Source organism: Cajanus cajan, chromosome 10 (assembly GCF_000230855.2).
Source record: "Cajanus cajan strain Asha chromosome 10, NIPB_CcT2T_4, whole genome shotgun sequence".
NCBI lineage: Eukaryota > Viridiplantae > Streptophyta > Magnoliopsida > Fabales > Fabaceae > Cajanus > Cajanus cajan.
Window position 1 is genome coordinate 37,666,148 of NC_138526.1, and position 17,317 is coordinate 37,683,464.

Here is a 17,317-nt window from a genome sequence, read left to right on the forward strand (position 1 = left end):
ATATCACAATCAACGTAAAATCAACTAAGTTAAAACCCATGTTTTAAGATACATGCAACCATGTCATCCAAATTTCGATATCATGACCAACGAAGAAATAAACTAAGTTAAAACTCACGTTGGCGTATGCATAGTCATATCATCCAAATTTTGACATCATGCATATAGGTCCATATCATCCAAATTCCAAAATAACGATCAATGAAGAAAATAAACTAAGGTAAAAACCCATGTTGAGGTATATATAGTCATATCATCCAAATTCCGACATCATGCATATAGGTCTATATCATCCGAATTTCGGTACAACGATCAATGAATAAAATAAACTAAGGTAAAAATCCATGTTGAGGTATATATATAGTCATATCATCCAAATTCCTGCATCATGCATATAGGTCCATATCATCTGAATACCAGTATAACGATCAATGAAGAAAATAAACTAAGGTAAAAACCCATGTTGAGGTATAGATAGTCATATCATTCAAAATCTGACATCATGCATATAGGTCCATATCATCCGAATTTCGGTATCACGATCAATGAAAAAAATAAACTAAGGTGAAAACCCATGTTGAGGTATATATAGTCATATCATCCAAATTCCGACATCATGCATATAGGTCCTCTTATACTTCTAGTATCAAATGGTACGAGATTGAGTTTTAATGCATTAACATTTTTAAGGATAAGGAAAAAAAATATTAACAGAAAAAAATTATGAAACAAATGATTAGAAATTAATCCACAACCATGAGAAAAAGGAAAACAAAATAAAATAGAAGACTATGTCAACTCAAGTGTAATCATTTCATGTCATTCTAAGACAAAAAAAATCAAAAAATGTTTGCTTATAGAATAAATTATACATTGCCTAAACGCGTAATGTAACAATTTTGGACGATTATACAATGTTGAGCTAATGTACAAAGGATTTATAAGATAAAATAGATGAGCTGCCTTAAATCAGTAAAATAGTACCATTTTCTTTTTCCATTTTCCATCTTTTTGCTAAGATCTAGATTTTGACTGATTCTTATCAATCCCGTTAAGTGGTATATAATCAACTCTGGCAGCTTTCTCAGGCCAAGGTTGGATAACTTAAACTACCCAAGATTCCTTGCATTTCAGATACATGGAAAATGCAGATAAAAACTATTGTGCAAAGGAAAAGTAATCCAGTGATCATACAAGGCACCTCTAGCAATTAAAACACCGGTCAGGGCATAGATGCATAATGCTCTCAGTAGTATCCAAATCATAGAAATAAAGACAACCAAAACAAAAAAAAACTGTTGTTTCAAATTCAATGCAAGTAATAGATAAATGTGCACATCGAATACTGCAGTTCATAGAATTTTTACCTGAAACTGTATTGGTTCCATCATCCACAGAAATATGGTTTGCACCCTTAGGCTGTGAGGAAGTTTGCTTTTGGGGTTGATCAGTCAAAACTATTGAACTAGATGGAACTAGTCCAGCTAGATCAGGGGGTTGATCCTTCCCCACTGTAGGATTGGCCTGCAAGGAGACAAGGCAGACATATGACCATCAATGGAAATAATTGGTTAATTAGATGTTTTATTAAAAAAAAGGGTGCCTTGAATTTACTCACCTCCAAATCAACATATGAGGGATTTCTTCCTATTGATTTAAGAAATTTGTCAAGATCAGATGAATTTAGAGCTGCGATTGTAAACAATATGACTATTTTACTGAGCTTTTCAGTGCATCAAAGCATAATGGATCTCACATGAACCTAAAATCCTGTGTCATACTTCTTCATAGATGAGCTAAAAGATAACATTTGGATACAAAATACCATCAACATTTAATTTCCTAAATTATCAAATAGTAAGCAAGCATGAAAGGAAGTCCTGTTTGGACTTCAGACATCAATTGATGGACCCATGGTGTTGGACATATACAAGCAAAATATATCCCTAATGTAGATGGTTGCATCTGTTATAATATTCATCAACTTTAAAAGATTAAGAAAAAATATGAAAGCATTTTTTTTCCTTTTAACAAGGGAGTCTAATTGCTTACATATGGACATGTCATTCGACAGTGGATGGAAGAAGCAGTGCTTCTGAGTCTTGAATCCTTGATCCAATAGCAGTGAAACATCTCTTCGGATAGGAAATGATGTGACATAAAACAAAAATAAATTAGTTCCTTGGAAATATATTAGTGCAGTGAGTCAGAAAAATGTTTATAAACAGTCTAAGAAGCAAAAACATAAACATCTCAAACATAGAAGTCCCTTCGACAAGCCAGTGCACTAACAAAGTGAGTATGTCTAACATCGTGAGATTATTTATCATTCAACAGATTTAGTTCATAACTCAAGAGAAGACATTTTAAATTTGATAGCAGGTAAGAATCAATAACTAAATTCAGAACTGGTAGAATTTTTCATAAATTAACAAAGAAACTTTATAAGAAAACTAAAAGAAGATAGAAGAACATGATTAAAGACTAAAGTGAGAAAGCTACAAGGAAAATAGCGACAGATGGATTTCAAAGCAAAACATCTTAATAGTGAAAGAGGGAAACGCCTTCAGTAAATAGCTCTGAAGATCGGTATTGCAATCGACTGGATATGTGAGTCAACATTCCAAAGAAAAAAGATTAGATATCTCATAAGTAACCAAACAGAATAAGAACATGAACATACCTTGCTGATTCATTCAGTAGTGCAAATGGAGTGACACAACCCAACGGTACCTGGTGAGTAGGAAAAAATAAGGGCATTAGGTGTAAGACAATAATTTCAACCGTGCCGATAACACAATGTTGATTTTCCTTTTAAATTATGTAATTATCTATTTCTCACTTAGCATAACACAAGCAATCATTATACAAAGGAAGATTGTTGGTCACTTCAACGGACACAACTTCTTATACAAAGTAATAAGCATAGAGCGAGAGGGAAATAAAGATTCCAACAAGAAAATGATAGAAGAAAGGCATAGACAGACCTGAAGTATTTCACCTAAAGCCTCCTCAGGCGCCATTCTCAGGCCACCTTTTCCCAAACCAAGCCGCTGAGATAACACTGCTCAGCTTTGAAGCAACAAAGAAATCCTATTAATATCCATTCAAGTAAAGCGACACAAACACGTGAGGTTTACAAAATTATGCATACCTTTGAGATCTACTTTGGTACCAGCTAAAGCAGAAACAACATACAACCTGTTTTTCTTGTCCTCTTTAAATTAAAAAAAAAGTGTAGCAATCAAAGCACAAAACGCATAACAATTTAAAACCAAAAAAGGATAAAGAATATATAGATTTCAAATTTCAGTTAAATTATAGCATACCTTGAGAAACAAATTCTTGCTCAGCCCACCCCCCAAGTGTCCAACATATTGAGCCTGAAAAGTGAAAACGGATACTGAATGAGAAATATGAAAATAAAATGAACAAGACATGGCAGATAGTATTAAAGGATTTTACCTGAGCGTCAACGGTCAGAACAACTGGATGCTCATACTAGGAAAATGGAATCTAAAGCTCCTGTGAAGAAAAGAGAAAAAAACACAACAGTTAGTGAGGGGCAACGAGGGAAGCGAAGGTGCACAAAACAGAAATGTTGGAAGCTCGTTTTGTAAAACCTTCAAGCGCGCCACAAGTTGTTCCTTTGAGAAACCCATGATGACTACGAGCAGCGAAATGAATGGTGATGGAGTCGAAGCGATTGCAATTCGCAGTGCAAAACAAACTACTACGTTCCAATTCCAATTCCAAACCCGAAAACAGTGTGTAATAATAATATGGGTTATGGGTTATGGGTTATGGGCCACTCACTCAATGGCCACACCTTCAAGGCCCACTAAGAAGCTTGGCCCAATTCTATAATTTCCTTTCGTTTGATTAGTTAAGTAAAACAATTTGTTATAAAAAAATTATTCTATAAGTGTTCCAAGAATCTATTTTTGATTAGTTAAAAACTTAAGCTTTTACATTGATTGTGTATATTTATTAAAGTCTTATATAATTCATATCCCTGATTTATATAAATCAGTCTCATATACTGTGTAAATAATTTATGAGTTAAATTTTGATACATTATTAATATATTTTTTCAATAAATTGGAACTTATCTTAGACATAATTTTTAAACTAATTATCGTAAAACCATTACCACTCTTATCATATAATATTATCCTATATGATATCTTTGTGGAGCAAATACTCAATTTGGTTCTTTAAAGATGGTGTAAGTGATCAATAGATCTCTAAAAGATTTTTTACTGTATTAGGGTACCAAAATTTTAACTCTATTATGTAAATTAATTTTCCTATTATAATTTGTTATTAACTCTGTTAATTTTTTGAACAATCAGTAATTAAGTGTCATACATATTTTCTCTTCTAGTTAATCGTTCCCTCTTCTAATTATGTGATATGAACCATAATGCAAGATTTTGATACTTTTCGATCAACAATATGAGTGTATACCAAACATTTTCCAGAATATGAGTGTTCAATCAATGCATGTTACCACAAACTAAACATTGAACAACAAGAGTTAAATTTTGGTCTCTTTTACTTTCCCTCCAGCAAATCTTAAACCATCGTATGCTTCACATGCGCGGGGGCTGGCAGCGAGTACCAGCATGGAACCCTTCTGTATATGCTGTGTTCTTAAAGATCATCTGCAAATGTTATAAAGAAAATTGAAATTGGAAACATAAAAATGTAACATGGAGGCTTTAATTTACTGAAAAGAGGAAAAGCTTACTAGCATCTTCATATATATACTTACAGCAAGGTTCTTAAACTCTGAACTGAGGTTTTTTTGTAATTTTTCAGATACCACAGTACCCAGTTGCTCCCCGTGTAACTTTATATTTTCTTCCTTGACCTGCATGACCAAGATTCTTCAGCCCGATGCAGGAAGTATAGCATAAGTTCCAAACTGAAAGAAAGTATAATACAACTTTACCTCTGAAAACAATAATTGTGATGTTTTCTGCAATATCCCTTCAACGTATTGCCCAACATCTGCATAGGAGCCTGATGAATTAACATTTTTTACCGGTGTCCTCTTTGTACTTTTCCCACCAGAGGATGCCTTGACAACTTTGGCAGCACCTGAAAGATTTTTACTTACTAATTTAATCACTATAGGATATTTCAGCAACAAACAAGGTTTTTCTGCTACCCTTAAGAAATTGTTTAACAAATGTGCTGAACTTCTATGAGCCCAAGTGAGGTCAAATGTGAAAAATATAAGCCTGAACAACTTGATGGTAAACATTGTAGTAGAGTAGAAGTTAAATGCAACTGCAGGTTGCATACAGTAGCTTCACCCAGAGTAAAGGTATACAGCAGCAAGCATATTTGACTACACTAGATAAATTTGAAATTTGTGTCAGAAAGACCAGATCAACAGTAGGTCCTCTTATACTTCTAGTATCAAATGGTACGAGATTCAGTTTTAATGCATTAACATTTTTAAGGATAAGGAAAAAAAAATATTAACAGAAAAAAAATTATGAAACAAATGATTAGAAATTAATCCACAACCATGAGAAAGAGGAAAACAAAATAAAATAGAAGACTATGTTAACTCAAGTGTAATCATTTCATGTCATTCTGAGACAAAAAAAAAATAAAAAACTGTTTGCTTATAGAATAAATTATACATTGCCTAAACGCGTAATGTAACAATTTTGGACGATTATACAATGTTGAGCTAATGCACAAAGGATTTATAAGATAAAATAGATGAGCTGCCTTAAATCAGTAAAATAGTACCATTTTCTTTTTCCATTTTCCATCTTTTTGCTAAGATCTAGATTTTGACTGATTCTTATCAATCCCGTTAAGTGGTATATAATCAACTCTGGCAGCTTTCTCAGGCCAAGGTTGGATAACTTAAACTACCCAAGATTCCTTGCATTTCAGATACATGGAAAATGCAGATAAAAACTATTGTGCAAAGGAAAAGTAATCCAGTGATCATACAAGGCACCTCTAGCAATTAAAACACCAGTCAAGGCATAGATGCACAATGCTCTTAGTAGTATCCAAATCATAGAAATAAAGACAACCAAAACAAAAAAACTGTTGTTTCAAATTCAATGCAAGTAATAGATAAATGTGCACATCGAATACTGCAGTTCATAGAATTTTTACCTGAAACTGTATTGGTTCCATCATCCACAGAAACATGGTTTGCACCCTTAGGCTGTGAGGAAGTTTGCTTTTGGGGTTGATCAGTCAAAACTATTGAACTAGATGGAACTAGTCCAGCTAGATCAGGGGGTTGATCCTTCCCCACTGTAGGATTGGCCTGCAAGGAGACAAGGCAGACATATGACCATCAATGGAAATAATAGGTTAATTAATTGTTTTATTAAAAAAAAGGGTGCCTTGAATTTACTCACCTCCAAATCAACATATGAGGGATTTCTTCCTATTGATTTAAGAAATTTGTCAAGATCAGATGAATTTAGAGCTGCGATGGTAAACAATATGACTATTTTACTGAGCTTTTCAGTGCATCAAAGCATAATGGATCTCACATGAACCTAAAATCCTGTGTCATACTTCTTCATAGATGAGCTAAAAGATAACATTTGGATACAAAATACCATCAACATTTAATTTCCTAAATTATCAAATAGTAAGCAAGCATGAAAGGAAGTCATGTTTGGACTTCAGACATCAATTGATGGACCCATGGTGTTGGACATATACAAGCAAAATATATCCCTAATGTAGATGGTTGCATCTGTTATAATATTCATCAAGTTTAAAAGATTAAGAAAAAATATGAAAGCATTTTTTTTCCTTTTAACAAGGGAGTCTAATTACTTACATATGGACATGTCATTCGACAGTGGATGGAAGAAGCAGTGCTTCTGAGTCTTGAATCCTTGATCCAATAGCAGTGAAACATCTCTTCGGATTGGCAATGATGTGACATAAAACAAAAATAAATTAGTTCCTTGGAAATATATTAGTGCAGTGAGTCAGAAAAATATTTATAAACAGTCTAAGAAGCAAAAACATAAACATCTCCAACATAGAAGTCCCTTCGACAAGCCAGTGCACTAACAAAGTGAGTATGTCTAAAATCGTGAGATTATTTATCATTCAACAGATTTAGTTCATAACTCAAGAGAATACATTTTAAATTTGATAGCAGGTAAGAATCAATAACTAAATTCAGAACTGGTAGAATTTTTCTTAAATTAACAAAGAAACTTTATAAGAAAACTAAAAGAAGATAGAAGAACATGATTAAAGACTAAAGTGAGAAAGCTACAAGGAAAATAGCGACAGATGGATTTCAAAGCAAAATATCTTAATAGTGAAAGAGGGAAACGCCTTCAGTAAATAGCTCTGAAGATCGGTATTGCAATCGACTGGATATGTGAGTAAACATTCCAAAGAAAAAAGATTAGATATCTCATAAGTAACCAAACAGAATAAGAACATGAGTATACCTTGCTGATTCATTCACTAGTGCAAATGGAGTGACACAACCTAAGGGTACCTGGTGAGTAGGAAAAAATAAGGGCATTAGGTGTAAGACATTAATTTCAACCGTGCCGATAACACAATGTTGATTTTCCTTTTAAATTATGTAATTATCTATTTCTCACTTAGCATAACACAAGCAATCATTATACAAAAGAAGATTGTTGGTCACTTTAACGGACACAGCTTCTTATACAAAGTAATAAGCATAGAGCGAGAGGGAAATAAAGATTCCAACAAGAAAATGATAGAAGAAAGGCATAGACAGACCTGAAGTATTTCACCTAAAGCCTCCTCAGGCGCCATTCTCAGGCCATCTTTTCCCAAACCAAGCCGCTGAGATAACACTGCTCAGCTTTGAAGCAACAAAGAAATCCTATTAATATCCATTCAAGTAAAGCGACACAAACACGTGAGGTTTACAAAATTATGCATACCTTTGAGATCTACTTTGGTACCAGCTAAAGCAGAAACAACATACAACCTGTTTTTCTTGTCCTGTTTAAATTAAAAAAAAAGTGTAGCAATCAAAGCACAAAACGCATAACAATTTAAAACCAAAAAAGGATAAAGAATATATAGATTTCAAATTTCAGTTAAATTATAGCATACCTTGAGAAACAAATTCTTACTCAGCCCACCCCCCAAGTGTCCAACATATTGAGCTTGAAAAGTGAAAACGAATACTGAATGAGAAATATGAAAATAAAATGAACAAGACATAGCAGATAGTATTAAAGGATTTTACCTGAGCGTCAACGGTCAGAACAGTTGGATGCTCATACTGGGAAAATGGAATCTGAAGCTCCTGTGAAGAAAAGAGAAAACAACGCAACAGTTAGTGAGGGGCAATGAGGGAAGCGAAGGTGCACAAAACAGAAATGTTGGAAGCTCGTTTTGTAAAACCTTCAAGCGCGCCACAAGTTGTTCGTTTGAGAAACCCATGATGACTACGAGTGGCGAAATGAATGGTGATGGAGTCGAAGCGATTGCAATTCGCAGTGCAAAACAAACTACTGCGTTCCAATTCCAATTCCAAACCCGAAAACAGTGTGTAATAATAATATGGGTTATGGGTTATGGGTTATGGGCCAGTCACTCAATGGCCACACCTTCAAGGCCCACTAAGAAGCTTGGCCCAATTCTATAATTTCCTTTTGTTTGATTAGTTAAGTAAAACAATTTGTTATAAAAAAAATATTCTATAAGTGTTCCAAGAATCTATTTTTGATTAGTTAAAAACTTAAGCTTTTACATTGATTGTGTATATTTATTAAAGTCTTATATAATTCATATCCCTGATTTATATAAATCAGTCTTACATACTGTGTAAATAATTTATGAGTTAAATTTTGATACATTATTAATATATTTTTTCAATAAATTGGAACTTATCTTAGACATAATTTTTAAACTAATTATCGTAAAACCATTAACACTCTTATCATATAATATTATCCTATATGATATCTTTATGGAGTAAATACTCAATTTGGCTCTTTAAAGATGGTGTAAGTGATCAATAGATCTCTAAAAGATTTTTTATTGTATTAGGGTACCAAAATTTTAACTCTATTATGTAAATTAATTTTCCTATTATAATTTGTTATTAACTCTGTTAATTTTTTGAACAATCAGTAATTAAGTGTCATACATATTTTCTCTTCTAGTTAATCGTTCTCTCTTCTAATTATGTGATATGAACCATAATGCAAGATTTTGATACTTTTCGATCAATAATAAATATTTTTTCAAGTTTAAATATTTTAATCATGGGTGTTTTAATTAAAATAAAAGGTTGTTATTAAGTTTTATAAGTTTCCTATAATTAAATTCTTTTGTTTCAATCATCATTATAACTATATGTTTAGGGTTAATAAAGCTGTCACATATTAAGAGGTCATTAATACTTGCTAGTGATTACTTTATATTAAACTTAGTTATATTTCAGCATCATGATACTTTTAATTTACATTAAAGTTTTTTATATGATAACAATAACTTAGAATCTCAAGCAATCTACTTAAATTCTCCGTTACTAGATTGACTCTAGAAGTTTTACGTAAAAAAAAAACCAAAAAAGGTTGCATAAACTTATAAATATAATATAGTAATCGTATTAATTTTTTTATTATTATTTTGAGGAATTTATTGTTATTTTATGATAACAAATAATAATTACCCCTAATTTCACATTTCGAAGTCATAGATGTCAGTGAGTGAAGTTTATGATAAAGTATAAGCTGGTGACAGTGTTACAGCTAGTCAAGAAAAGGAAGAAGAAAAAAGTCGAACATTCCAATAACAATAAACAATTTGTTCTGTTTAATCAATTCATTAATTTTGGCAATAAATATTTTAAAATTTAATGATAGTGCAAAAAAAATTATATTGACAATACACAAAAATTAAATTCAAATCCCATTTTTTTTTTAAATTGTCATTCTTATTCTTGCAAAGATAAAAATGATAGAGGCCATCATAACACACTTTATTTTGAGCAATCTTCTTTAAAAATATTTTTCTGCTGCCGTAATAATAACTAAAGTTTGTTTACACGACTGTAATCCCCAGTGTCCAATTAATTGTCAACTTGTTATGTGCTCCTAGAATTCCAAATTCCCACTGTCAACATAAAATAGTTTCAATTTTTCACTCGCACGTTTTACACCAAACTGTGGCATTTGATTAAAGTCTTGTGGGCTCGACAGTGAACCCAAAAAAAAAAGAAGCAATATTGTCGTTGTTAAGACGCCTTCACGGTAAAAAAAATAAAAAAATAAAAAAATAAAACACTTCAAGTATACGTGCAAGATATTTTGCATCTAATGTTGCTTAAATTTGCGTTGTTGGCTGGCAAGGGTGCCATGTGAAACAAATCGAACGTTTTCTTGATTGAAATCTACCGGATTCTTGATTAATCAACACTTGACTAAAATTATGTCTTAATAAGGCCAAGCATGGATCATTTAAGTCATGCTTAATGCTGGATCTCGACCTCCCCACTCCTGCATTTTCTTTTTGGTGGCCAATTATTCTTTCTCACAATCATTATATTCCAAGTGAATGATCCCACACGAAATACCTAACCATTGTTTATACTTCAACATATGCCTTCTTTACATAAGATACGTAATCATGTTCCTAATGACATTTAAACATGTCATAAAGAAAATTAGAAATGACGAGCCTAATAATTATGCCCATGTTGAATTCTATAGTACATGATACTTCTATGAGCACAAAGTGACAAAAAGATATACCCACTAGTAAACTATTAACATAATTTCGAAAGGAACTTGTATCGGGTAAGTCATTCAGCCACTCAATAAAACCTAGATAGTTTAAGATCTCTCGACTCCTCGGTAATCTGCTTGACACTCTCGACTCCAAAGATTTCAGTGCACGATCTGGTATCTTCAGCAATCAAAGGAGACACTTCATCCGTTCAGCACCTTCGACTTTTGAAGTTTGTTTGCCACCTTCAACTTTTAAAGTCCATTCGACACCTTCGACTCCCAAAAGTTATGTTGAACTTTCGGGAGCCGAAGGCCCTTCGACACCTTTGACAACTGAAAGGATTAAGGTGTACAAGTAATCTTTTGAATAATTATTAACCACTCTTAATCAGAGATTAAGGATTAATTGTGGGTACAAAGTCGATCATCGATATATTACTTAATTGGTAACCCTAATATAAGACCCATTGAAATCTGGACCTATTAATATCAATATAAATAATTTTTATTTTGAGGTAAAGTGACTGGTCAATTATTACTCTTGTCGATATTTGCGTCCTACTTACTTGAACATCAAAGTATCTTTTACAAATATTTCATCCTCTGCTTCTTGAGTTAGAACTTTTGTTCGACCCTCAGATTATCAGAAAATTACTAATGTGTCCTCGTCCATGTATACAGAATTAATTGGTTTAGAAAAATATATAACAAGCTTGATTAAGTAGTGCATCTAGCAAGGCAATCGCTTGTTGATATCAAACAAAAAACTATTTACAAAATGTATTATAAATTTATAATCGCGTACTGATTGACACATTAAGCTCACATGCTGATGGCCAAAATAAGGACATTCACATGCTGTGTCTCAAAACGTAACATTTAGATTGTCATTTAGTTATATCATTTTCAGGTGCATAAAATAGAGAATAAGCTAAATTAAATTGATGCCTTAGGGACATAACATAATGCTATGTAGGCTCAAGAATATGTACATGTACATGCAGATTGCAGAGAAACAAATTAAGGTGTCAAGGGAAAGGGTAGATCCCCTGCCCTTCTTCCCGCGTATTGGTGAACAAGTAATACCAAAAGCAAAAGCTTTCTTCTATGCTCCCATTTCCTCTTTGTCCATGTTGAGTTGAGACTAGTTAGATGCAATGTAAAAAGAACAAGAGAGAATGGCATCCCATGCCTTCACCCATTTCACAAAAGGACGGGTCATGTCTGCTGATTCGGTTCGGACACGTGATCCGGATCAAAAGTTGGCCAAAAAGCGTCAAAGTTTGTCTAGCCTTCTTATTGTGTAAAGAATATGATCTTGCATATAATATTCTGGACACGTTACACTAACATGAAATACAAAATAAAGAGTTGCTTGCATCGACAGGCATGACTAGAAGTTTTCTTTTTCGCTAGATATCATATGCTACTAAAGGCAAATAAAGTTGGCCCAATTAAAAAACAATAGAAATTGAGGAATCATCATACAATCAAATCATCGTTGATTTGCAATTACAGTATTATTTTCCCTTCATCAACTCAATTATTTAAAAGCATTCCCAAATTCTACCCCAAAACTATAGGAGGGAGAGGGAGGGTAACAACTCTCGAGGTAGTACAAAATCGACCACTATGCACTAGGCTATCCAATCCATCTATGCATAAATTGGAAATTAACCAAGATTTATTTCCATCTAAGAGAAAAATAAGGTATAAAATTCCAAACTTCCACATTAAAACAAGGGAACACTCTTTGTTCTTTTGGCACACTAGAGAGCAGACAATACTTCGAAAAGACACACTTTTTCCAATGGTTTCAATTTACCACGCTCTGTACATGGTTCCCTATTCTCATTGAATTGGAAATAAGCATCTCTGATACCTTCCCATGCAACAAAGGCCTCCCCAAAGATAATCAATAACAAAAGCTTCCTTACATTAAAAAATAGTGAAAGGAATTGCTTATAACCAAGGATATTGATGACTACATGTTTTTTTCCTCTCTTTATTCTGTGACACATGGGAAACCATTCATGGCATTGACATAACAAGCTTTGCATCAATAATACATAATCTCAAACTCGTAGAAATCCACATAAGAGATGCCAAAAAAATGTCTTCTATGAATTTCATCTAATATGCGCTGCTATGTAGCATATGGTATACAAATTTTAATATGGTCATAATGAATAACATCTTCAAGTTATACCACTGAAGACAAACAAATTGAATTTTTGAGAAAAGGGAAACATTGGAGTTGGCTCGAGTTTTTCTCAACAGAAGCTCCACAAACGAATGTCGCTTTCTTCGTATAGATCATCAAGCAGATGAGACGAATCAGCATCAAAGAAAGCACCACTTAACATCTGATCAACATACTTGGGTGATTGAAGATCATCATCAGCAAAGGTGTACCAAGGTTCCATCACAGCCATTGATTCATTTGCTTGATCAGAACTAGTGTAGGCCTCAAAGGATGATATTAGTGAGGCTTCATCATCGATTTGATCCGAGGGAGAAGAAGCCACTGAGGGGGATGAGACCAATGATGATGATGATGAGGTTGATGGAGGAGTTGGTGAAGGGGGAACAGTGGCATTGTTAATGAAACTATTTGCAGCTACTGCAGCAACTCTTTGGATTGATTTGGGAGACATGCAGCATCTCCTAGAATATATTGTGAAGAGCTTGAAGGGAAGTTAAGATTTGCTGAGGAGCCTTTAAGGCATAGAAGTGCAGCATCATAGGCTCTTGCTGCAGCTTCCGGGGTTGAATAAGAGCCAAGCCATATTCTTGTTTTCTGGTTTGGTGCTCTAATCTTTGACACCCATGACCCCCAGCTCCTCATTCTCACTCCTTTGTACTTCTTCTTCTTGCTATCTGAATCTGATGATGATGCTGATGATGAGGATAAAGATTGCATTGCCTTTGATGGTTCCGATTTGATCTTGTGCTCTGACTTAACCATGATGGATGGCTGCAAGTGCAAAGATCCTTCTTCAGTGAATAGAAAATGTTGAAGAGTGGTTCTTTCTTTGAGGGTACGTGTTTCTGAGGTGTCTCTCTTGCTCTTTTTGTTGAGTGCTAGTTTTTTTTCTTTCTTTTTTTTCTCTCTCTCTCTCTCTTCTTACTGTTATGAAAGTGGGGAAAAGAATCAGATTGGAAGTGAATGACTGAATGTAGGGAAGAAGAGGTCCACTATTTATAGATAGATACTGATAGAGCCATAAAGAGGCTTGCGTCTCAAGTTAGCAACAAGCAAATCCTCGGTAGTCAATATACGACATTGTTGCCAGATGGTTTTCAGTTTATTTCAATTTAATACGGACAACTTGGTTCTTAAAATTACTTTTCTGTCCTTTCTTAACGAAGCTTCCTTGTATGGGTAAAATATGCTTATGCTACTTACCATATGTAGTTAAGCTTGTTATGAAAACAGTCGAATACAGACTTAATGTCTTAATAGACTAACTTGTTTGGTAACCTTTTTTTCTTGAGAAAATTATTTTTTCTAAACTCTCAACCAATGATATATCGTAACAAATAATTATATCTCTAATCTGAACTAAACTCACACTAACACCAAATTATGACCATATTGTAATTGTGTCGAATATCATCCATTGTTGGCATGAAGGATCAAATAAACTACTCTAATTCGTTAATCTAACTAGACAAAATTACCATTTAGCATCAACAGTCAAGTACTGTTCTTTTAGCACATTTTTGATCACTTGTTATGTATGAGCTTGCATCCTGTGCATTAAAATTTGATGTTCTTCTAGGAGAGTTTTGATTTAGTCGTCGCATAATGATAGTTTTGGGATACTGAAAGTCAAGGAAAATTTATTCTACGACAGTACAAAATAAAATGTGATACGACTTTTTGGTTGATAACTTGGCAGGGTAGTTAATACAACTCAAATGACTAGGGACAAATTACAAAATTTTTAAACAACACCTGTAGTTGAAGGTGGGCAATCCATGGGTGCATTAAACACGAATCCTATAAACCAATCAGAAACAAGAAAATAAAGTAGATTAATCTTCTTGTCTGTTTTAGCTCTGACTTGGGAATAAGTCTTCATCTTTCCCTGATGACACCCATTTTTTCTGTTTATAAATCTTGCACTAAACTCAAAAAAGTAAGGGCTTTAACAAGACTTTTTTATTTATTATTTATTAAATAAATAAACATTTGTTTACATAAAATTGTCATACATACAGTATAAAAGTTTCAAATGAATATATATATACTTAATAATATATATTATTATATGTTATCTTAAGTTGTACTAACTATTTTAGGAAGGTGATATTGCTACATGTGATTGTACGTTAATATTTTTACATTAATATTGTATGTAGAGATCGAGAGAGACACATTGGATTCTCTTTAAGTTAAGAGGTAGCTTCCAGGTGCTGAAGCTTGACAAGGATTTGAACTAAAGCTGTTATGCACAAAAAGTTGGAAGGTAAAATATATATACACAATGCTCGACGCGCAGTTCAATAGTGAACCCATTTGCATATGCAATCTAACAGCTGTTGCTTCTCTGTACTCAGCTGCAAAACCGCGTCATGGACCCTCCTTTCCTCATCAACTGTGGCCTATGTACGTTATCCTTTTCTCTTTCTAAACTACAAAACAATATAATAAAATAAAAGCGTAACATCCTCGACTCAACGGTATTATAAAGATGCTTACTTGCTCTAGATCATGCTAACGCCTGCATAACTTGACTTTTTCACTCCTTTTTATCCTTCCTTACTTGTATTATATTTATACTTTTGACTAATGCCATCCGTATCTATACTTTCACTCTTGCTTTTCTAATTTTTATCATATGATTGCAATGTAAATCAAATTTATACACTTGCCTAATCTAATTGTCCAGCATCGCTTTATGTGAGAATGAAAAATATAAAACCAATTAAAGCAAAATGTAAGGGGCGTTTTTCCTTGTTTTTTAGTTTATTAAGGTTTTGAATGGTATTTCCATTCGTACAACTCAAAGACAATTTTGAGTACTATTTAATTTGGTTTTTACTTTGGGGAAATGCCAGCTCAGCTCACATGCTGGAGGATATGTGAGGAAAATAAAACGCTTTTTAGGAGCAAATGATACTCTTTCTAACATGGGTCAGAATTGATTTTCATGGATTCAAAGGTTTCCAGTGTTCTTTTAAATATTATAAAACTTTGTCCTTAGGTAGAAATATATAGATAATCTATGCATGAACCTATATATATATATATATATATATATATATATATATATATATAATCATTAACATTTGACTACATAAATATTTCAAGTTTATGCAGTAGGTATACCGTATGGTGGCCGACTTGGCCGAATACCCGAGCCCACGAACGAGTAGGCCGAATACCCGAGCCCGCGAGTGATTAGGCCGAGGACCCGACCCCTTAATAATTACGCCGATCACCCTAGCCCACCGACCACTTATAAGCGAGGAAACATGTCGGGTTGGTCGGTCAATCTCTGTGCCTTTGTCAGACTGATTATAGAGTTTAATTAGCGTAATATATTGGATTAGCCCCCTAATTTTCCGGGGCCCAATCCTTAATCACGGCCCAATACCAGCATCTATAAATAGAGCCCCAACGAGGTATGTAATTAATTTTCAACTACCGCATTTATTACGCCGAGCACTTACTTGAGCGTTGGAGTGTCTTTGCAGGCACACCCCCCTCACATTGGACTACCCGGATAGGAACGAGAAGACCGAGACCCAGGATCAGACCCGCTACAACAAGGATAAGTGAAGTGTGTATCCTAACACAGGAACATTTGGCGCCCACCGTGGGGCCGAAGAGACTTTTCTGCCCCTTTTCAAATCTACCAACTGAGACCGAGACATGGTAGTTACCCGCAAGGGACAATCGACGACGACTCAACCGATTCCCAATACTAACGCTGAAGATAATCCCCCCATGACCAACCAAGAACGCTACTCGTACGGAATGCCTCAAACCCAACCGGAACCCATGATACAACAGGTCCAGCCGAACATTAACCAACCTTCGCCCCACTTTCATGATGACTTGCGCGCACTGCGTGAGGAAATGGCAAATATCCGAAGGCAAAGAGAGGCCGATGCCCGAGAGATGGCCGAATTACGTCGGCAAAATGCCGAGCTCCGGAGCCTGAATCAAACGAATGTGCCGTCTACTCCCACATTGGCGGAAGAGTCCGCTTATCACGCCCCAACCGACCAGGTCACTCGGACTCCGACGACATCTTTGATAGCCAACAAGGCCGATACATCCGGCCATTCCCTAAGGCACCCTTTCTTCAGACGAATAATGGAAGCAACTTTATTGGACCATTGGAAGAGCATGCCAATCGAGAAGTACGATGGTTCGACCGACCCCGAGGAGCACTTGAATGTTTTCTTGACTCAGGCAACTCTCTCCACTCAAGACGACTCGGCATTGTGTCGAATATTCCCCACGTCACTGAAAGGGAGGGCTCTAAGTTGGTTCACCAGACTGCCGACTTCCTCCATCGACTCGTTCGCCGAGTTGTCATCCCAATTTACTTTGCAAT

General features: G+C 34.5%; 2 protein-coding genes and 1 pseudogene across 2 annotated transcripts; all 3 read right to left on the minus strand.

Annotated features, from left to right (window-relative positions):
• Positions 1-1,188: 1,188 nt before the first annotated feature.
• Positions 1,189-3,662, minus strand: LOC145952480 (uncharacterized). The gene is made up of 8 exons (XM_083064840.1): positions 3,554-3,662; positions 3,330-3,383; positions 3,155-3,217; positions 2,988-3,064; positions 2,684-2,733; positions 2,053-2,135; positions 1,619-1,689; positions 1,189-1,524 (listed from the first exon to the last, which is right to left on the minus strand). The coding sequence occupies exons 1-8, from the start codon at positions 3,660-3,662 to the stop codon at positions 1,204-1,206; spliced, it is 828 nt and encodes a 275-aa protein (XP_082920966.1). The 3' UTR covers positions 1,189-1,203.
• LOC109815567 (uncharacterized) lies at positions 3,329-8,241 on the minus strand. The gene is made up of 11 exons (XM_083065789.1): positions 8,116-8,241; positions 7,941-8,001; positions 7,774-7,850; positions 7,470-7,519; positions 6,839-6,921; positions 6,405-6,475; positions 6,154-6,310; positions 4,958-5,106; positions 4,778-4,876; positions 3,466-4,667; positions 3,329-3,383 (listed from the first exon to the last, which is right to left on the minus strand). Exons 1-10 carry the CDS (start codon positions 8,224-8,226, stop codon positions 4,596-4,598), a joined length of 930 nt encoding a protein of 309 aa, XP_082921915.1. The 5' UTR covers positions 8,227-8,241; the 3' UTR covers positions 3,329-3,383; positions 3,466-4,595.
• Positions 8,242-12,453: 4,212 nt separating this feature from the next.
• On the minus strand, positions 12,454-13,980 carry LOC109815578 (ethylene-responsive transcription factor ERF014 pseudogene; annotated as a pseudogene).
• Positions 13,981-17,317: the final 3,337 nt, after the last annotated feature.